The 23050-nt window shown below is 43.9% G+C and overlaps 1 protein-coding gene across 2 annotated transcripts; it reads left to right on the forward strand.

The window, feature by feature from the left end:
- The first annotated feature begins 26 nt into the window (after positions 1–26).
- Positions 27–21848, forward strand: TAF5L (TATA-box binding protein associated factor 5 like). 2 transcript variants are annotated; one of them, XM_075146427.1, is made up of 5 exons: positions 27–234; positions 5208–5352; positions 10238–10342; positions 13223–13947; positions 19899–21848. In XM_075146427.1, exons 2-5 carry the CDS (start codon positions 5211–5213, stop codon positions 20694–20696), a joined length of 1770 nt encoding a protein of 589 aa, XP_075002528.1. In that variant the 5' UTR covers positions 27–234; positions 5208–5210; the 3' UTR covers positions 20697–21848. The 2 variants fall into 2 exon arrangements, with proteins under 2 accessions (XP_075002528.1, XP_075002529.1); XM_075146428.1 differs by lacking the exon at positions 27–234 and adding an exon at positions 1316–2280.
- Positions 21849–23050: the final 1202 nt, after the last annotated feature.

Here is a 23050-nt window from a genome sequence, read left to right on the forward strand (position 1 = left end):
CCCCGCGCCCGCCCGCCCGCCGCGGCGTGTGTCAGCCAGCCATGGAGCGGCCGCCGCCAGCCGCCGCCGGCCCCCGGGCAGCACCGGCCGCGCCAGCGCCACCACCACCGGCACCCAGGGGAGGCGGCAGCGGCGGCGCGCCCGCCGGCAGCGCCTGGCGCCGCTGGGCGCAGTGACAGCGCCCCCCCGGCCCCGCCGGACCCCGCCTCCCGCCGCCGCCGCCTGCGATGCTCAGTGAGTGGCGGCGAGCGGGGAGCGGGGGCCGGTGCGGGGCCGTGGCCCGAGGCCCGCACGGGGCCGGGGTGGGGGAGCGCGGGGGGGGCGGCGCCGGCCGGCGGCGGGAGCGGGCCCCCGGCGTCCCGCCGGGCCGCCTCGTGGCGGAGGCCCGCAGGCCCGGCCCGGCTCGGCCCGGCAGGCGGCTCCCGGGAGGCCGGCGGGCCCCGCGGGGGGGCTCGGGCACGGGCGCGGCCCTCGGGGGCAGCCCCGGGTGAGGGCAGGGCCGGGCGCCTTCCCTGCGCCCGGAGGAGGCGCGGTGGGCTTTTCTCGTTACGGTTTTTTTTTTGCCGTGGAAAGTGCGTGGGTTTAATTAGCCGCTGCTTGTCGCACCGTTTCTCTTCCCTTTCCTTTTTTCCTTTCTTTTTTTTTAATTCTGACAGGCGAAGACTTTCAGTTTCGCGTCCCTGCAGCGAGCGCCCTTCAGTTTCCCACTCGTGAGCGTTGCCCGGGCGGCAGCAGCCCACGACGCGTTTGGGACGGGCGAGGGGCTCCGTCGGGCTCCCGGCGTGGGCCCGGGTTTCTGCTGGCGGGGCCGAAGGGCGAGCGGCGCCCGGCCCGGCGGCTGGGCGCCCGGGGGGCCGGGCGGGGTGGCGGGGCTGAAGGCGTGAGGCGGTGCGCGGCGGGCGGGAGGAAGGCGCGTCCTGCCCGGGTAGCGCGGGGGAGATGAGGCGGGTGAAGCGGCCCTTGGGCTCTCTTTTCGGGGGGGTGGGGGGGAAAAACCAATGTGGAATTGGCAAAGCTTCCTCCGTGGACGGTGAGCCAAATCTAGGTCCAATGCAAATGGATACAGGCTCTGCTAAAAGCACAGCTGGTTCCTCTCTGCCTCGCCGCTCAGGCGGACGCCTTCTCCGTCGGTCCTGCTACCTGCAGTGCTTCTACGATCTTGCACCGCCACCACGCCGAGTCTCCATGTCAACTTGTCGTGTGTACTTGCCCGTTTTCCTGAATTGCAGCCGCTGCATGTGTGAAGTCCCTCGGCTGCTCTAGGTTCTGATCTTTGTAGCCCTTTATCCTTATCTTGCTTATTCTGAAATTTTGTTAGTCTTAGATTAACTTAATGTCACAAAATTAAAAACTAGGTGATTTAGTATTGTTAGTAGAGTCCAAATTTCACCTGTAGTGATGAGAGATAAAAGATGGTACTTCTCTGTTCGCAGCTGAGGCCTGAGACACAGTTCTCAGTAGAGAATATTCAGAGTGTGCGTTTGTGGGTTGTTTTATTGTTGGTTCTTTTTAAGATTGCTTGTCCTTGGTTCTTCTCTGATGCTCACAGGTCTTTCCTCAGTCTTTTGGAAGGAAGAGACTGTTGTCCCAGCATCAGGACAGGAATGCAGAGTATTTAAAAGCAGCGTTTCCAACGCTAGTTTTCAAGCTCTTTTTCGTAGGTCTGTGCTGGTAATATTTCAAGGCTGTGAAGTCTGCCTAAACCTATACCTGAGATGCAGCATAGGCAGGAAATGAATTTCCTTGGCCCAATGCTTAGTACACAGCTAATTTCCAGCTTTTCTAGGAAAGAGGAACTTGTGATGTGTTCTGTATGATCGGCCTCTCCGCTGGGTTTCTTCACTGGTTTTGGTTCCTCAGAAAAAATTAACCTAATATCCTTTTTTTTTTTTGTGCTCCAATTTGTGACACTGCAGAAGATGCTGCATTGTAGCTGTGCAGACTCCTGACGTGATCTTTCTTCTCTCTTTCCTAACATATTTTGCTTATCAGTAAAAATGGTTAATGGTATTAGTATTTATTGTTCTCTCTGGCTGTTTGAGAAGAACGAGGCAGCTGGGACTTCTGAACAATTGTTTCAAGCTTTCTGCAGGCATAGACAGGGAACACTATATGCGTTCAGTTTGTTTCATATTTTGGAGATTATCTTCAGTGATGAGAGCTAGAGTCTTAAAATTGATTGGCAGTTAAAGTGGCAGGCTTGTCCTTTTTTGCCTTTAAATTATGCATCATTGACCTGTTGTGAACTGGCTCAACTTGAACCCAGTTAAAGGCATTTTGGTAGGCCATCCTTATGTTTATTTTATGATATACTCTAATTTTGAGGGCTTGATAAAGAATATTTGTATGAACATTGGTTTTGTTCTTCTGGCACTTTTCATGAATGCTTTCCCTGCTCCTGTGACATTGCTTTTTGTAACGCTGAGAGTGGCATAACCTCAGTGTAAGCTGAGGGCAAAGTGAATGAAGAAACAAAGACCTGAAATGAAAGTGGGGGTGATGGTGTGTCTGATGCCCATGGCTGTTTCTTGGTGAAGATGCATTTCCTGTAAGGTAGTTCCTGTTCTGTCACCTGGGAGCAGGGAAAGAGATCTCCTTCAGATACTGCTCATAACACCCACTACTGTGGCTGCTGGGAGGAGTAGACAAGATACGTGAAGGGAGCAAGAAACTGTACAGGTTGCATAAAGCAGCTGCAAATGCCATGTAGCTAATCTTGGCTGAAGAAACTGGGGCTTCCCTGTTATCCCCAAAGCTCTGAAAAAGCTCGGATTTGAATCAGCTGCCAGCGACTGCTCCTTTCCCAGGCCCTTCTCTCTTGCTGCTAAAATGTCCGATCCTGATGTTAGAATTTGAGACTACTGGGTAACCTTCTGCTTTTTTGCCTGTCATTTAAAATTTACCATTTTCTCTGTTGGTCATTGCTCGTTCAGCAGCTTGAAAAGGCTGATCTCAGTGCTCCTCTTGTTTGTCACTGTCATTTCAAAGGGTCCTCTGGAGTTCTGCATCTTTCACACACCAGTTTTTAGTTTCTCTGATCCATTATGAGTTTATGAGGAATTATCTGTACATGTATGCTGTGCCATAATGAATAAGGATTTTCTCACCAAATCTAACCTAGCGCAAATTGATCCTGTAACTGAAGCAAAAAAGTATGGGCAAGGATATTTCTAGATGCTCTCGCTCTGCAATTGAACCACAGACCTGAGGCCGATTTGCATAGTTTTGACTGGCTAAACCACTTCAGAAACATTTAGTTGAGTCTGTTCTGTGCCATTTGGGGAGTGAGTTTCTTTTGGATTATAAATAGAATACAACAATCTAGATGCAAACTCTCCAAAATGGTTTCTAGACCTGAAATAATCATCTATGAGAGTATCTCAAATATGATTAAGTTGCTACCCAAACCTAAGCTGTATGGCAGACTGCATGCAGAGGCATTAGTGCGGACCTGGGCAAGTCGTTTGTACGTGAGTCCATACTGCTAGTTGAAATGCAGAATGGTAACGTAATACATGGCGAAGCTTAATTAAGGGTGTTTTTTTAGGAGAATGCTGAGATGCTGGTCCATCCGTGTGTCCACCCTTCTTCATGGTCTTCATTAGAATTCTGTCTTTCCTACAGTTTTTCCAGCAGCAGAAAAAAGTGTTATATTTGAGACAGTGTAAGTCTCAGATATAATTTCCTTAATTGCAAGGAAGATGAAAAGGAAGTTTGCTTTTGGAGTGGAAAAAATTGTGGTTGAAACTCATAATTTTGACGGGTCTATCTGGAAATGCTTTGAAAATTCCTCACCTGTTGATACCCCTTCCCCACCCTCAACAGCTATTTCACCTGTGAGAACAAATGGAAATCTCTTTAAGGTTTTCGCCAAAGCATATGGGCTTGCGATTCCACGTATCTGTTTAAAGTAACTTTTGCTGAAACCTTGCATCCCCATCTGCTTGGAACTTCACAGAGGGCTTATTGTTCTAACAACTGGGATAAGCACTGAAGTGTGCATGGGTATTAGAAAAGGCTCGTTTATGATCATATTTTTAAAGCTGTCATTTTGTTAGAAATACGGTTGTTACAGGGGGGGAGGGCATCCTTGTCTGTGTCTCTGAGAAGTTGTGTTTCATCAGATTTAGCTACTCAGACCAGAAAGCATGTGCATTTGTGAAACGTATGCAGGTTATTGGTAGTGGGTCTGTAAGGTGTAGAACTCTCTTAAGGCAGGCTTTACCTATTATTCTGGTAGAATAAAACTGTTGCTTAGTTCTGCTTTATTTAAAGCCTTTTGGGTTATCTAAACTTCTGTGTAAAATCGATGGCTATTGCAATGGATTAGTGGCAGTCAAGGACTACTCAAATAGCCAGGGAGCTATTGCATTCATGCTACTGAGGTTCTTTTATTACAAGCCAGAGGCTGAAAGCTAGCATTGGGCTCCTTTTGGTTTTGAGATACTACCAAGTGGTGTTTGTGGGGATGGCTTTCAAAATTTATATAAAGGAAACTTCAAAGGATTTTTTCTTTTTTTTTTTTTTAACTTTTGTAGGAGGGAAGTCTAGGTAAATGGGGGCAGGTGAAAAAGGCACCTTTTTGTTTTAATTTCCCTGTTTTTTTTCTGGGGACTTACCTGACTGAAGTGCCAGAAATCTGGCTCTAACCTTTAAGTTCAAGTGATAAGCTATTGCTTCTTGGACTCCCCAAATAGGTGTGCTATTTAAAGCATTATGATTCTGAAATTTCCTTCTTTGTATATTAATTTCTCATTCCCTTGACTCTTGTGGAATTGTTTTGTTGGTTGTTCAGGCAGACGAATCAGAAAATGACTGAAGAATACCCAAACTGCTACTGTAAAAAAGCAAGGAGGAGTAACGTTCCCTTTCCATGAGTTATTTTTAACAAAAACAAATGCTTCAGCTCACTACTGCAGTTTTAGTCCAGAATCCTCAAAAGTATTTTTCATTCCTCACTGAAATTAGTAGAATTAGGCAGCAAAATATCTTCAGGGATCGGATTCAAAGTGTCTAGTTACGCCTTAGTACTGAGAGGCAAACGCCTAAAGGTTTTGTTTCATACTTCAGTAATGAAGTTGTTTGACTTCAGCAGTGAAAATACTGAGCTGTTTGTCTTCTGTCAGTTTAATACAGCTGCGGTGTATGTTGATCTCAGCGTATACCTACACAGTAAGAGCCTCATCATCTCTTTCTTTTCTTTTGAGGTCATGAAACGCGTACGCACAGAACAGATTCAGATGGCAGTGTCCTGCTACCTCAAGCGCCGTCAGTATGTGGACTCGGAAGGTCCTCTAAAACAAGGGCTGAGGCTGTGTCAGACTGCTGAAGAGATGGCAGCTAATCTCACAGGTAATCCTACCATATTTTCCATGTGTACTTCTTGGCAGAGTTGTGACAAGTGTGAGTATGTATATTGGTAATTACGTGAATTTATCTGCATGCATGGACAGCTCTCCTTTTGAAATAAAGAAATTTCCCAGTGTGAAGTTGGTGTGAGTTATGAACTTTTGAAGAATGAAAACATGGGTGAAAGTGTAACAAGGTGATATTCATGGTTGGTGAAACAGCAGGCTGAAATACCAGGTCAGGGTCGTGGAAAATGCGTATTTTGTATCCCAAGGAACATGAAGTCTGGTGAGTAGTGGTGCTGTGGGGCGGAGGTGGGAAGAACCTAGATGAGGAATTAAGTAGAAGCATGAAAATCTGTTGTACCCTTTGTACTCCAGGAGAGCTGTATCTTGTGAAATGGAAGTGATACAGACTGTTTCTGGCTCTGGCCTAGTCAGCTTTCTAGTTGTGAAAGCTCTGCTCTGTCACTTAAAAAACAAAACAAAACAAAAACAAAAACCAAAAAAAAACAAGCTTCAGTGGATGAGACAGTTTATTTCCCTGCATTTCCCTTTCTCCTCTTTCTTAAAGGCTTCTGAATCCTGTTGCAGTACCTGCTTCTCAAATCCTATCTCTGACAGTCTTCATTGAAATTATTGTTTTTGTTATAACAAACTATGCTACTGCTTGAGCACGTACAAATACTGAAAGGATGCAAGCCATGTGGATTAAATTTACTTGTAAAAGTAAATGGGCTGACCTTTGGGTGAAAATGCAATGAAGAAATGTTTTCTGTTAATGAAACGGCTTAGATTGTGACAGTATCCCAGGCTAAGTGGTGGAGACCTTAGTTACTTTTGATATAACTTGATTTGACAAAACATTAGTTGCTATATAACTCTGCTTGTAGCTAGATAAGATTGGATGCCAAAATAGCTCTTTCCACCTCTAGAGTATTTTGCCATAGTTGCAATCCAAAGATGAGTGACTTGTGGGTAAAAGTCCAGGCTGAATCTCTCAGGGGCCTGACGGAAATTGGGTAATACTTCGTTACTAGAAATGACTTACATCTTCTTTTCCTTGCTGTTTTCAGAGTAACTATTAGAAGTTCGTTGCAACTCCCTGAAATAATACTGGGGTAGATGGGGAAGGAATGAAGCCAAAGTAAAATGCTGAATTGTTTTTGATGGGAGATTTTACAGGAGAGATGGGTAGAAAGGTCAGTACTGAAATGGGATTAGAACTTGGGACCAATCCATACCAGGAGGACACAAGAGTATCTGAAGTAGGAGGGACAAATTGGATTGCAAGCCCTTGCATTTGCATATGATATCATGCAGGAAAAAAAATGTTTCAGTAAAGAGTGTGAATGAGTGTATGACTGGGTTTTGTCTTTTTACTAATCTTCCACCAAATGTTATTACTAAATCTCTTCTTATTAGTCTGTGTCCTTTTGCCGATGCAAGGGTTTTGTGGCTGGTGATTCAGAACTTAGTCATCAGTTTTCATTAGAACTGAAAATGGTCTGCTCTCATGTATTCGGCTGCTTACTACTACTCCTTGTCAAACGTGCTTGTAGTAAGCTGTCAGTGAGTATGCTGCAGTTCCGTGAATGACTGTCGAAAAAGAAAAACCCAGCTTGTACTTATTCTGACAACAGAGGCTGAAAATACTTTCTGCTGCAGTCATCTTAGTTTGAATAAAAAGTGACCAGATTCTAAAGCCTGTGTTGCTTTATTTCAGGGAAAGCGATCAATATTTTTGTCTGAAGAGGTCTCTGCTTGTTCCTTAACAAAACTCACCTCGCTTTTTCTGTTCAGCTCTTTTCTTTTGTTTGACTTTTAAGTTAACCAGCCTGTATAAATGGGAGAGTTGCTTACTTCTGTCTTCAATTCTGTGACTACTTCTTTCACAGTGAAGAGTGTCCTCTCGTTCTGGTTTTAAATAGTTTTGTTTCTCAGTTTTACGTCAGCATTTCTTTTTGTCGTCTTCCAGAGTCTCTTCAGTTCAGCCCTTCTCCATTGCTTCATATACTTGCTATATCTGTACAGCTCTGTTTTCACAGAATCATGGAACAACCCAAGTTGGAAGGGACTGCAAAACATCATCTGGTTCAACCCTTCGTGGGAAAGGGAGCCCAGAGGAGATTACCTAACACGCTGTCTGATCACATCTGTAGTAAAATACAGCACAGAGCTTCCTCATGACTATCCCGTATTTCTGTAGAAAACTAGAAGAATATCTGAGGACAGAATGAGTGACTTAAGGAACAGGTTACTCTAATATTGCCCCTAGTATACTATCGACACATAGGGCTATCTGAAATAATGTAAAATTATACATTATCACACTCACGTAAAAGAGGAATCAGTTGCTGTGAAACAGCATTTACAGTAGCCCCACATTTGCTAGCTGGAAGCAGTGCTGCTCGTAGCCAACGCACAAGACCAGGAGGCTGCTGTCCATATCCCTGAGTTAGGAGTGAGTTCCTTTGAATTTGCTATCAGGTCGCATAGCTGGCTGCAATTACTGGAAGTGAAGTCAAGGAGCAGATGTTTCCAATAGATATTCTTACGACCACAGGGGAAGGTGGAAAAGAAACTATGGTAGATTTATTAATGTATTAAAAGGATATGGCCGATGTTTTATTTCTACCAGGAGAAAAATATGCCTGAAAATTTACTCTCTTGTTTTGGAATCAGTTGAGCTCTTGATCCCTTTTGCAGTTCTAGTTGGTATAACATTTTGGGAAGGAAAGGAACCAGGATTTGAACTTGTTATAACTGTCTAGTATGTAGGGTTCATTTACCATTTGTTTGATGGGGATGAACTCTAGCATCATTAATGAAACAGTAGGGCATAATGATTGCCCCACCAGACTGCTCCAGGATAGGTAGCCAAAGATGATGTTCCTCTTTCTGAAGCGTGAAGTAAATCTTAATTTTGGAATTAAGTCGCTTGTACAGAGGAAGTTAAATAGGTGGCATGGAGGGAGCACTTCATAAAGCCAAGGACAGTAAGTTGTGCTTGCATGGCACGAGTGAGGTGGCAAGTCATTCCCGTTCCTGCTGAAACGAGGCCACCAGAACTCTGTGAAGTGTTGACCCTTGTACGTAACCCTGTGACACAGCATGAAAGACGAGCCCTCGTATTTCTGTTTTTCTTTGCTTTTACAATGAGTAGTATGTGTGACATTGAAAACTGTCACTAAGCATTTTTGAGTTACTACATGTGCATGCATGCAGTTTACCTTCTCATGCTCAATATTGATTATATTAAATTTAAGTCTGAATAGCAGAGTTTTTTACTTTAGCCGTTAAGTAATACCAGTATGTGAGCCTGAAGTTCTTACCAGCTTTGAGTTTCTGCAACAGGCAGGCTGTAGTGTATCTGTACCTTTCACCAGGTTATATTTGTTTATTTCTAAAGTGATTTGAGTGAAGATAGGGTATTGGTGCTGGAATCTGTATTTGTTTTTTTCCCATGAGGAGATGATAAGCACAGCCCAGCTCTCTGTTTCCCAAGCTGAATTCAGCTTGCCCTGGAGAGCTGGTAAACATACCTCCTGTATTTACATAAGCTCCAGGAAGGTAGACCTGTGTCTTACCAGGGAGAGGGGGGAGAATAACGACAGGCTGCCTGTACACCATGTGCTGATCTCTTTCTAATTAGAAGCATTGAGACGAGCTGGAGGCTAGCCTATCTCTTTTTAGCATGTGAAAATTTGATGATGTTGTTTATAGACTTCCAGGGCTGTCAGAGTTGTGCCTCTGTGCGTGAGCCAAATGCTGGAACAAAAAGCGATCAATCAGGACTAGGAAAGCAAAGAGAGAGGGTAGAAAGCGGTGGGAGGCAGGGGAGACTGAGAAGTTGAAGGAGTTGAAAGTGAAAGTAATAAAAACAGGTTTTTGTGGAGGGGAAAAACAGTTATGAATTGAAACAAAGGAAAGGAAAACAGAGTGAAACTCCTTGCCCTGTTGTGTTTTTCTTAGAAGAACAGACGAATTAACATACTAGTTAAAATTTAGAAACGTAAATTTTGTGACTTGTGTTTGTAATCACTGGTATTTGTATATGCTTAGGGTGTGTTGGTGGGTGTCTGTAAACTTGCACAAAGTCCCCTGTCAAATTTTGAGAGGTTAGCAGAGGAGCAAAGGTTTGGTGCCAGAGAAGGAAAAGCCAGTTCCCTTCCTAAATAGTTCAGAACCACTTTTACCAGAGTTGATACTGGTTCTGAAAACCAGTTTAACACTCAGGAGACTATACCAACTGGGTTTGTGGTCAGATACCAGCTGCCCTTTAACCTAAAATCCTCAGCAAACAGGACACGTTTTGATTAAAAACCAGTGTTTGCATAGAGATTCAGTGTGTTTTCACCACCACCTCAGGGAGACTAGTAAATGATAATGACTGGGGCAAAGAATTTGAGACTCTGAGGTAGCGTCACTGCAGACCACCTGTCCACAGTGGGTGGTGGGTGCTGCTGAAAGGAGAAAGTTGTAGATTCATTTCTTCATCTTTTCTGAGGGCAAAGTAGTAAAACTGCTGAGTATCTTGTAAAACTGAAGGAATCTGTGATGGTGTTACTCTGACTTTCTTGGGAACTTAATGTTGTATTTAAAAACTTAAAAATGTATTCTGGGGGGAGCAGGTGAGTTGCTGAGCTTTTTAGGTTGTTTTTTGGTTTGTTTTTTTTAAGCTTTCAATATACTTTCCCATTCCTGATCTGTCTAGGTTGTTAATGCCATGCTTAGATGCTTCAGACTACATCATCCCTGGACAGTTTGAAAGATGAAATGTCACCTTGGTGGCTGCATTACCTTGGATTTTATGAGAAGCTTTGTTTCCAGGCATACATGCAAAACTCCTTAAATCCTTACTTAATTTTACTTATTTTATTTCACAGTCCAATCTGAATCTGGTTGTGCCAACGTTGTGTCTGCAGCTCCCTGCCTGGCGGAGCCACAGCAATATGAAGTACAATTTGGACGATTACGCAATTTTCTCACAGGTAAATATCAGTAAGCAAGGAAGAGGAAAGTAGCTGGTTTTTTGTCATTTCAATGAGTAAAGGACAGTATAATAAAATTGAAAATCATGTCTCTAACAACCTTTTGATTTCTAGTTTTGAGGTTTCAGTTACTACAATTAGAAATATTTAATTTTTCTTTTTCTTTCCCTTTTTTCTGTTGCCTGTGTGCTGAGTACCTTTGACTTTTGTAGATAGCTGTCTGTTTGTCTTTTCTTATTCAAGCATTTGGCCTTTGTATAGATGTAGATATTCTAGACAACATCATACATATACAGGACAAGAAGGAAGATCAGAGTCCTATGTGAAAGGCAGGTAACTTAGAAATGAATGTAGTTCTTTGCTGTCTCCTAGGTTAGGATTTTTAATTTTATTCATAACTGGCTTCTTTTTATGATGGTCTAGATTTTTAAGGGAGAAGTTGTTCCCTTAAATTTACCTGTACTGTCTTTGAGACTGGAGGTATGTGACAGAAAGGAAAAAAAAATCTCATTCTGTAGTGTGATGCAAAAGACAATCATGATTTTTTTTTTTTTTATTTTTTTTATTTTAAAAAAAGGGGGGGGGGGCACTCCTGGGAATGTCCTTATTTCTTCTATGAGTCCCAAATGTGGAAAGAAGAAAGCAGGTAGTATTTTTAGATAATACTACCAAGGAAAGTGAGGTTGCCACTCCTCCTGCTTTTGGGCACATCTACATTTGTCCGGTGTAGGGATTTGATCCCAATGTGCATAACACTAGGATTAATATTCCTGATACTTGTTGAAGGGAAAGGGAGGGAGGCAGGCAGGAAGGCAGAGGCAGAAAATAGTGCCTTAGTCTTAGGCTTGCCACCTAGAGCAGTTCAACACTATTGCACTTTAGTATTGAGGGTAAATTCATATGGTTTAATAGATTTTTGAGAAGCATGGCTGCTGGGTTCAGTGGCTTAAATATTGCTTGGGCAAGTGCTAGGCACGGTTTTGGTGTTCATGTCAACTGTTTGCATCTTTTTGGTCCCTCCTGCTCAGTTTTGATTTCTTACTCCCTTGCAGAAACAGAAGCAGTTCATGTGTGTAACTTGCCAGCCAGCAACAAGGCACAGCAGGACACGTCCCATTTCTGTGATGCCTGCCTCCAGGGGCACTGAGGAGTGGGCAGGGGACTAGGACCACAGAATAATTTAGGAATTACTCTAGAGATCTCTAGTTCAACCTGCTGCTCAAAGCAGGGCAAGGTCAGAGTTTGATCAGGTTGCTCAGGTCCTTGTCTAGCCAGGTTTTGAACATCATAAAGTGTGGAGATTGCACTAGCCACACCTTTGGGTCCCAGCTGCAGGACTGAGGGATTTGGTGAGAATTTCCCTTGCAGAAGCTTGCCTCTTGTCCTTTCAATGAGCACCTCTGAGAAGAGGCTGGCTTCTTTTCCTCCATAATGTCCAACTGGGTACTGAAGGCAGCTGTTAGATACCCCCTTAATTTTCTCCAGGCTAGACAGAGAAGCTCCCGTAACCTCTCTTCATATGTTCATGGGGAACATTTTCTTCATTCCTGTCTCTGCCAAACTCTCATCTCTTCCCTTTTTCCCCCACTGCAGGTGTGAGGTTTTTCCCCTTGTTGCGTTTCTGGACTAGAGCAACTACTAGCTGCTTAGTGCTTTTACTACATACAGACCACTGGTTTCACTGGCTTTGGCCCAGCTGCAGTGGGACAGAGAGCAGAATGATGCCTAAGTATGCAAATACTTACGTATACACCGCAGAGCACAAACACACGCTGTAGTTACTCATATAGAAATGGGGGAGAGGCACAGTATGGACTGGTGAAAGTCTGGATGGCTGCTCAACAGGAGAGGAGAAATAACCTAATGGAAAGGGGAAAAAAGAGTTTGCATTGGTGAGTGGCAGGAGGGAAGAACAAGTTGGAAAGAAGCAATGCTGTTTGAAGGCAAGCAATGCTGTTTGAGGATCAGCAATGCTTATTTTGTTCCAGTAATTTGGACCATTTGGCCTTCCAGTAACTCATTGTTGAGGCCCTGTACACTGCCATGGCGTTCTACGGCAGGGCTCTGCTCCTTGCGGCTCCCTGCAGCCGGCTGAACGTGGGAGGGAAATAGCCCCAAGAAGCTGGTGAAGGAGGGGTGGAGCTGTTGCACAGATTAGTCTCTGCAAGGTACAGCACCGCCTAATCGGGAGTTTGTTACACTGTGTACTAGGAATTACTGCTGGGATTTGCCTTGGCAGAGAGAGGGGGCGAGAGAGAGAGAAAGCGTGCACATGAGCAGGCACAGAAATAAAACAAGAGCACAGCATATTGCAGTACATTTTGGAAACTGTAGCTTCCTTTCCCCCAGAGACAAATCAGTTCCATCCGAAGCACCACATGCAAGTTTTATTGAAGCTGAGAGGCAAAAAAGCCACCACAGTTCATGCCCACACAAGCTAGGTAAATAATTTTGACTTAAACATGTTAAATACTATTTTAAATATAATGACTAAATTTAATTTAAGTCCATTTATTGCAATAAGCAGAGGGCATAGTTTTTCTTTTTTAAATACATAGGGGAAAAATTCAGCTATCGTGTAGTTTGAGGTGGTATTTTAATAGCTGGTCCATACCTAAAAAGGGTTTTGAAATATCTGCATTTTGTTCTGACAACATACCTCACTGACCTGAAAATCTCTCCTCAGATCTGTAATAGGTACTGTGTATCCCCTTTAGGTGACAGAAGAAGTTCACTTAGATGCACCAACAAAAGTCTCCTCTTGCTTGCTCTCTGATGTCACTGTCAAGGATTTTTGCCGTAATTGTCCTTGCTCTGTTTTATTCCCAGTAGAAAATGGATTGAGAAATCATTCAAACTTTGTTGCTGTTTTTTATGTAGATTCAGATTCTCAGCACAGCCATGAAGTGATGCCTCTTCTGTATCCCCTCTTCGTCTACCTCCATCTGAACATGGTCCAGAATGGCCTAAAAAGCACAGTGGACAGTTTTTACAGCCGCTTCCATGGCATGTTCTTGCAGAATGCCAGCCAGAAGGATATCATTGAGCAGTTGCAGACTACCATGACTATTCAAGATATCCTGTCCAACTTGAAGCTCCGGGCTTTTCTGGACAACAAGTATGTCATCCGCCTTCAAGAGGACAGCTACAACTACCTTCTTCGCTACCTCCAAAGTGACAACAACAATGCCCTGTGCAAAGTCCTGACCTTGCACATTCACCTGGATGTGCAGCCCGCCAAGAGGACTGACTACCAGCTCTATGCCGGTGGGAGCTCCTCTCGCAATGAGAGCAACGGCCTGGAACCCAGCGACGTGCCGGCTTCCATTCTGCAGAACGAGGCGGCGCTGGATTTACTGCAGGACAGCATTAAACGTGTCAAGGACGGGCCCCCTTCCTTAACGACCATCTGTTTCTATGCCTTCTATAACACAGAGCAGTTGCTGAACACTGCAGAGATTTCACCAAATAGCAAGCTGCTTGCTGCTGGGTTCGATAATTCGTGTGTGAAGCTGTGGAGCCTGCGTTCCAGGAAGTTAAAATCTGAGCCCCACCTCGTTGATGTGTCCCGCATCCGCCTGGCTTGTGACATCCTGGATGAGGAGGTCTGGATACCCTTCCCTCCCCCCTCCCCCCCCCTTTCTGCCGAGGTATTTTGGGCATGCATTGTGGAGTATCTAGTAATGTCTTGGGGGACTGTGAGGCTGTTCCACAACCTGTCTGCCTTGACGCACAAATTTTGTACCCTACTCTCGTCCTTGTTCTTTCCTGCAGTGGTTGTAAATGCTGCACTGAGGTGCAATGAGTTTGTGCTCAGGTCATAGTTTGTTAGTCCTAGGTTCTGATCCCCCTCCTCCAGCTGCCCTTGGACAGATGACGTTACACAGGCAGCCCAGTAAGGACAGGTGACTAGAGAAGGCTCCCTTCCCTGAGGAGCATGAAGCCTTCTTACAGATGGGAAGAGGAAACGAGGAGATGTGGGCACTAAAAACACATTGTGGTGAATGAAAACTAGAAAGCGGCTCAGAACAACCAGTGAGAAGGGTAGAGAGAAGGGGAGAGATGTAGAAAGAGGAAAATAAAGACAAAGTAAGGAAAGAGACAAAGGAGGCTGGTCTGAGGCCTCAGGAAAAAGGAGGGATGCCTAAGTGCAAAACTGTGTTTAAGGAATCGCCTTAACCAGAGGGTGAAGAGTTAGCATGGAAAAATTATAAAATGTCTCTGTTAAGGAATCTGCAGTGTAGAAACTTCAGAGGCTTCCCACTCTGGAATGCTGGAGACAAGGACAAGGATGTGTGTACCTTCACATGCCAGGCTAGATAGCATCTTCTAGTTTACTCTTTTTTTTTTTGCCTTCTAGTCACACCCTTCCTCCTCTCTCACCACAGCTGCCCACGTAGCATCTTATATCTGGTTAGAGATCAGAATTTGTGACTCTTCCTTTGTTTAATCACTCCCCTCTTGAAGGAGGAAAAAAAAAAAAAGAAAAAAAAAGAAAAAGCCTCATTTGTTCTTGTGTTGAGTGTTTAGCAGGAGAAACATCCTTTTTTCCACTGTTTTTTCTTCTTCTCATAAAAAATACCTAGTGGCAGGGTTCTGTTTATTTTGGAAGAGTGCAGAGAGCTTGCTTTATGCAGGGATCTATGGTTAGGGATTGCTTTGCTTGCTAGTCAGCTTGAGAACTAGAGGCAGGCATCCAGGTGAGATAGCACAGCGGCGTGCTCACTGCTTCCCAGGTTAACCCTTTCTGCACAGTGAGCAGGTAAGTGGGTCAGGCTAGCCCAAGATGGAGTTATGGGCTTGTTTTCATTATAAGCTGTAAGAGTTCATAGGACACATGACTGTGTGTATTGCCTTCATGGAAACCAAATGTCGATAACCTGTGACAGAGGAGAATTTCTCTGCTAAATCAGCAAGTCACCTCCTTTGGCTCCAGACTATAGAAAAGTGAGATATTGCGAGGTTATCAGGAGCATGTATTAGCTTTTTTTGGCACGTAGGCGCATACTTGCATATCGTACGTGTATTATGAAATGGCTGCGGAAGCTTGACTACAAATGGCTCTCATTGGCTATTTAATATTTTGTGTATCCTGCAGTATTTATGCACAGGTCTAAAACCAAAAACTGATCAAAGACCAGCACAGATCAAAGTCATCATTGCCCTGAATAACTTCGCCATTGACAAAACAGTGACCTGACCAGGAGTTTAAAGTTAAGGGGGGGGATACCAGCCTGAACTGGTTACCAGCACTGCTGGTTCTGTGTCCCAAATGTAAATGAAAGCTTACTGACTACAAAGGAAATAAATTCCAGTATCTGGGAGCCCAAAGTGAAAGTACACTGGCACCGTGGGGTCGCAGGTGGGAACAGACCAGATACTAAGACAGACCAAACAAGTCCACCCTGACCGGGCTGCAGTCACCGGTAATGCAGCTCAGTGTGAACAGGGGCTGTGTTTCAGACTGTCACTGCAGTATGATCAGGAACAATTCACAGCGATAAATCTCATGAAAACTTTGACAAAGAACAAAAATTCTGAATGTGCTTTGACATTACTTCGGTGAGTTCTATAGAATAACTTGTGAGGATGTTAAACTTGGCTGGGTTTTGTAAGGTTTCTTCATTTTGTTTGTTTTGGTTGATTTCTGTATTGTGTAGTTAGCTTTGGATACTATATTTAAATAGTAGTGCCTGAAATAATTAATCTTCAACTTGGTTTCTGATTTGCTGCAAGCAAATAGATCCTTCTGTTTATGAAGATACAGAGGTCTAAAAGTGTGCATTTCAGTGGATCTCGTTCAGGGTGGCATTACAACTAGACTATTGGGTTTATTAATTCTTTTTGTATATATAGAAAAATGAGGTTGAGACTTGGCAAAAGTGTTGGAGACTGAAGTTTCTTCCTAGTCTATGTAAAGCTTTTGTGTCAGTAAGGTCAAAGTCTTCTACTAGGTGTAGTTTTAGTGAATTTTTCTCAGTGTGATCCCCTAATGCACTTCACCAGTGTTCTCTTGCTTCTTGGAAATAGGAGAGGCTTACTATTTTGGGATAAAGTGATTCCATTTTCTTTAGTGGCATCTCACAAATGCCACTTTATAGCCTCTCTTACTTAAGGTCCAGTACAAAAGTGCAGTTTTTCAGCTGGGCAAATGGATGTATTGTTTGTCTCTCTGCAATTTTGCCATGCTCATCGCTGGTACTACATAAATCAACAACAGAAAATAATACTCTCTGTTCCAAGCTGCAAGAGTGGCAGCCTTTAAATTCTGTGAAGACTAAGACTTGACCCCATTCAGCTCTGCTTCGAAGTTTCTGCTTTTGAGTGGCAGCGGTCCTTCAAGTGGTACTGAGCGGGGATGATGCTGACACCTTGGTGGATGGCAGATGGGAAGGAATTCTGGAAGGAGCAGTAAGAAATGTCCTGCAAAGAGAGCCATGGTATCTACTCCCTCATCTTTCCCTGCTAGGAGATTCCTACTGTAGGCAGGTAGGAGATCTTCCCTTTTGACCTCTTAAGAGCACTGCATGATGAGAGAGATGACGACACCCAGGGAAACCTGTTACTAGTTAGAAAAAAAAAAGGGGGGGGGGGGCAGTGGGATGGTTTCTTCGTTTTATATCATTGTTGCTTTTTGAGGCTCACTCATTCCCTTGAGGCTTGTGCTGGGTGGAAGATCAAGGTAATTTTTGTTAGCTAGATAATGTTTGCTGCTCACAAGGGTAAATGCATTGGCAGTAAATTTTTCTGGATCCAGATGACTGTCATGCAAAATCCATTACTGATTTAAGTAATAGCTGAGGAGTTGGGCAGTCTGTCCATAGGTGTATCATTTGGAAGGTGTCCTGTGTAACAAAACATGCCAACATTTTTACTCTTTTCGTTTCTTAATAATATAATTTTTGGGAGTCTTGTTACTTGTTCAGTAGATTTCCTGTTCACTGTTGAAGAGTAAATTTTTTTTTTTTAGCTCATTTTAGTAGTGTTGGTAAGTTTTCCAGTTCTATCCAATTACTTAAAATCTGTTTTCATAGTTGTTCTTTTCAAAATGGATAGTACAAATAATAAAAGGTAGGTTTTTTTGTGTGTGTGTAGGTTATTGATTAAAATAGGCTCTTATAACTTATCTTCTTTTCCACTCCAAGGAAATACAAATCATTCATGCTAACCTGCAGCAGCAACCACTTCAGAAGGAGCTAATGGATATCTGGGTAGTGCCCAGTGGTATGTTATATCCAGGAAACATATTCCATGTGTGAAATTGGCATCCTGAAAAAATATTATGAAGAGGGATTCCCTGCCTTCCTGCTGATTTGTAACACAGGTTGCAACCTTTCTTTTGCTGCTGTAAATGCTCACCTACATGGTAGTAGCTGTGGGATGCAAGGAAGAATGTGCTTGATCTGGGAAAGAAATGAAGCTTGGTTCTGCAAGACAGTAACGTAGTGGCTGCACTTCCAGCTGCTTTGTTAATCTGGTCAGCAGACTAACTTGGATAGGTAGGAAACGGAAGAAGCATTACAGGTATACCATTTTCGGTAAGCTATAACAGCAGTGTGCAGTTGTTATGCTAAGTGGGTGTCAAACAGAAGTAAAAGATAAGATTTGCTACCTGTGAGCATATAGGAGTGTGGTTTTGAATGCTTCAGCAGGCATTTTCAAATAAGCTGTTGCTGTAATACAAAAGAAGAAGAGTTAGGTGCTTGTAAAGAAAAAGAATATGTGCTTGCAGACAGCCCAAGTAGCCCTCTATGAATTTGGAGGCATAAAATTAAGTATCTGGACTTGCAGAATTTACAGAAACTATAGTACAATACAGGTAACTTGAATGGGCTTCCACTGGTAACTTGTCAGGAATCTTATGGTCATAATTAAATAGTATAAAATGCTGCAGGTATCAGCCTCTTTCCTTTAATGTGGTAACATAGCCTAGAGATGCTGTGGATTCCAGCAAGCAATGCTCTATCTGAAGTAGAAAAAGCAATTTGAATGAGAAAGGGGCTTTGCGTGCTAGAGCCTGCAATTTCTCTCTGCCTCACCTCCATAGTAGAGATGAAGTTGGCTCCCAGCCACATCATAAAACTCCCATGGGCACTGACTACTGAAGAGAATTAGCATTGCTAAACACAGCTTGCTGCCTACCGCTAAACACGCAGCTGAGGTGGAGAAAGGCAGCAAGCTAGCTAAGTCAGAGTTTGCTCACCTCTAATGTGAGATTTGAAACCGCTGGAGGAGAAGGGCTTTCAGGAGAAAGTCTGCAGCGAAACTGTCTCTGGGTCCTGAGGTCGGAGGGATGGGGGATGTCGCGTCAGCCAAGAGAGCCGCTCACGATGCACTGACTTCTGCTGGTCGTCAGCAGTCCGGCAGCCCTGGGGAATTGGGTTTCCTCTCGGGGCAGGAAGTGCTCCTTCTGCAGGAAACGGCCAGTTTACGATGATAAAAGTTAAAGGGGCTGCTCACAAACAAAAGGACGTTGTGTTGAATTTGATGCGCAGAGGTCGTCTGTGGATGAGTGTTACTGATTCAGTACTGACGGCAGGGTGGTCTACACAGGTGCACCCCTGGCCATGGTTATCTTGCATTTTGTCAGTGAGACCCCAGCTTGTCAGGAAGGACACTCTCTTGAGTTGAGATTTGTTGAAACTTGTGCAGTCTGTAGCCTTTGAGTGTCGAGGGGTGCTACATGAGTAGATTTTCAGAGACTCTTACCCTCCATTGGGAGATTCCTTTAGCACAGCTCACTGAACAGTCTTTAAATGTGAAAGCCTTTGCTTGTTGACTATCTGCCCTGGTACTTGAATTGGAGAATTGCAGGATAAAAAGGTTTCTAGTGCCATCCTTTTTGTGATTATTCATCTTCTCCTACCCCAAAATAGATCCTTTGACCTAAATAAGCTGCATACATTTGCTATTCTTGAAGGCAGCTCTTGAAGGGTGAGGATGTGAAAGCATCCTGATAGAGCTTGCATGGAGAAATAGATATTACGGCCTTACTGGGTTACTGTTCGCTTGTGGAGCTAAGAAGGAATGTCCAGCAGACAGCTTGTCAAATATTGCTTTGTCTTTCCATCTCCTGCCTTTTGTTTAAGACATCTGTATTTCTTTTTCTCTACTGTGAGATTCACTTCCAATAATGACCACACCAAAAGAGCAGATGCCAAGATCTGTTTCAACATCTTAGCCAAAAGTTTAGTAGAGAGCGGGTAGGGAATAAGCATATGTTTTTAGCAAGTGGAAAAATGTCATAAAATATTTCTTTTTTTCCCTGTTTGCGTACAGTCCCAGGTTAAGGTGCCTTCTGGAGTGAGCATGAGGCTACCCAAAATGAAGATAAAACCTTTATATAAAGGGTTATTATCTCGCCATCTCTTCCAGCATTAACTTAGATGTAGCAAATGCGCTAGCAGTGTTCGTGTCCGAGTTGCACAAAATGTGCCACGTCTAAAATAACTTCTTCTGTATTAACACCCGCCCGTTTTCCTCGTGGTGGTTCCTGTATTTGTTGAACAGATAAACATGCTTTCCTTTCTTGTTTCTTTCTCTCCTCCCTGACCAGGAGGAAGAGGACGACAGCGCAGGCACAGAAATGAAGATCCTGAGAGGACACTGTGGACCTGTGTATAGCACGAGGTTCCTTTCAGACAGTTCGGGGCTCTTATCTTGTTCTGAGGACATGTCCATCAGATACTGGGACCTCGGAAGTTTTACAAACACTGTGTTGTACCAAGGACATGCCTATCCTGTCTGGGATTTGGATATTAGCCCCTGCAGCCTGTACTTTGCCAGTGGTTCCCACGATCGCACTGCAAGGCTCTGGTCATTTGATCGGACGTACCCGCTGCGAATATACGCAGGCCATTTGGCGGACGTAGACTGTGTCAAGTTCCACCCCAATTCCAACTACTTAGCGACGGGCTCCACGGACAAAACTGTGCGCTTGTGGAGCACTCAGCAAGGCAACTCGGTGCGTCTTTTCACCGGACACCGTGGCCCCGTGCTAGCGCTTGCGTTTTCTCCCAACGGTAAGTACCTGGCATCAGCAGGTGAAGACCAGCGGCTAAAGCTGTGGGACTTGGCGTCAGGAACTCTTTACAAAGAACTGAGGGGGCACACAGACAACATAACCAGCCTTACTTTTAGCCCCGACAGCAGTTTAATTGCTTCAGCGTCGATGGACAATTCAGTCCGGGTCTGGGACATTCGGAACACTTACTGCAACGCCCCTGCAGACGGGTCTTCCAGTGAACTGGTTGGTGTATATACCGGACAAATGAATAATGTACTGAGCGTACAGTTTATGGCCTGTAATCTTCTTCTAGTGACTGGAATTGCACAAGAAAATCAGGAACATTAATTTTTTTTTTTCCTAGGGAAGTGGGTGCGTGTATTGAATGCCAGAGTCCATTGCAAGCTGAGATTACTGACTGTGAAACACTTTTCTTCCTCTACCCCCTTGAAAGGCACATTCAGAGTGATGCAAATGCTTTAAAATGTCTTGCCTACAAAAAGGCCTGTGCTGTTGAACGGAATAAGGAAAAAGGTGGAGTGATGAAAATATGTATACGTTCTAATCTTGTACTTGTAGGGATGGGGAAAAGGGGAGGAAATCCAGTAGCTTGGGGAAACTGAAAGCCTGGTCCAGACAAGTGAAACTGCCAACCAGATAAGCTGCTGACCTGCACTTAAATATCCTGCGTTGATTGATGGGCACATCTTACCTACTGTTAACTGAGGCTTGAGTGTGTGGAGAACTACTGGCACAGTGTTTTTTGTTTTGTTTTGCTTTTGTTTTCCTGGTATCGCAGAGGACCAGCATTTTAAGACCCTTCTGTTAAAAGAACATTATCTATTTTCTACAGTGAAAGTGGTCCTAAATATTACAGCTCCCTATAGCACTTCTGGAGTATTTTGGACTAGCTAAGTAGAAAATACCATCTTTCTTCTTAGTAAGGGAATGGAAATCTGACCTCAGTTGGGGCCCATCTCTGCATTGTCATTTGGGTTTGGTTCCTGGTACTAGCTGTGATATTTCTATTTATGTTCCATTAATTAGGAATCTTTCTGAATCTGGTTGCACTGTGTTTTGAGGATGGGAGGACAGTGGGGGTAGAGCGGTGGCTTTAAGGGTAATGAACGACTTGCCTTGTCTGGAGGGAGGGCACAATAGAACTGAAGCGGCTAAGTTTGGACTCCTAATGGAAATGGGGCATGTCAATCCACCACTGCACCTCACAGAAATATTTCCGTAAATGGAAGTTGGCAGTCTAGGGAGAGGGGGACGGGGAGAGAGAGACACACAAAGTGACATGGGAAAAAATAGTATTACTAAATTATTGTGTGTACACAGAGGCAGCTCTGCCAGTGTTGGATTTTTCTCAAAATGTTGCAATATCAGTTTCATGAACACTTTGTGAGATAAATCATCAGCATTTACAACAAGGATCTGCAGAAAAAGCACGTTCTAGTTTGTCATTTGGAGAGATTAAATATTTCTGCTTTCTGGAAAGAGTTATTTTGTATTTTGTTTTCTATTAAAAGCATTTAGTTTAAAAAAAAATAAAAATGGCTTGGTCCCTTTCTGGGAAACTTGCTCTGACTTGCATGGGAAGGAGAGGGCAGGAACATGCTTCTACGCTGCTTAAGCCAGAGCCTGCTTGGCACTTGGAGGCTGAATCTGGTGGTCTCGCTCACTTGGTGCGTGCTGTTTCGATATCCCCCTACTTGCTTTCCGCAGAGCTGACTTGGCAGGTCATGGAGTAGGGTATTGACACAGCTTTGTAGGTCCGCTGAAATGCACGTGGAGGATCTAGGTACCCCCTGAGGCTGACACTGTGCACCAGAAGGCCTCATTCTGTAGCACTACGTGACCTTTACTTTGTGGTTTGATGTGTCTCTTTTGAGCAAAGACACAATCCTACTGTTTTCTAGACAGGCTGTCGGTGTTAAATGATAATTCCCTTCCCTCAGACCTTCTGGACTTTCTCATGAGAGAATTCTCTTTAGAACATCCAAACAATCTAAGAGTTTAGACAACAGCTCACAATTGCCTTTTCTTTTTTTGTCTACTTAGGTTGGTAAATGACCAAAACTTTTTATCAGAAGAGCGTAAAGTGTTCGTCCTTTCTGAGATTAGTAACAGCGTGTGCTGTGGCTCAGCTCTGCAAGTACCAGAAACCCCTATGTACGCTTGGCATTGAATGGCACTGCTAATCTTCTGACGGATGGGTATCAAAAGTGTGAAGCAGCTCAACAATCCCAGACCAGGATTAGGCATTTTGAAAAAAACAGTATGGGAGATGGCTGTATTGCTGATGCTTTGTGCTATGCAGGTCTCTAGAGACACCTTCTCCTTCAGATCTATTGAGCTTATGCTGCTTACCAGACTTAACTGCATTGTATTCATCAACCTGCGGTAATCTCTATGGTTGTTTTGAGTAGTTTTGCTCGATTCTGCAGGTTCTAGCCCAAAGATTTCATTGTGAAATGACTGGTCTTCTATCATAGCAAAGTATCAAAGTGCTTGGCTGAATGCCTGTGTGAATATCTAGGAAGGATATGGCTCACCAGTGTTCACTGGAACTCATTTTGCTGTTTGTTGCCATATGTCCTGAGCAGTGTTTAGATTTAAAGCAGCTGGACTTTTAGTCCTGAAGTAAAGCAAACTGCAACCAAAAGGGGGGGGGGGGGGAATGTGAGATAGGCAGAGAA

Source organism: Calonectris borealis, chromosome 3 (genome assembly GCF_964195595.1).
Source record: "Calonectris borealis chromosome 3, bCalBor7.hap1.2, whole genome shotgun sequence".
NCBI lineage: Eukaryota > Metazoa > Chordata > Aves > Procellariiformes > Procellariidae > Calonectris > Calonectris borealis.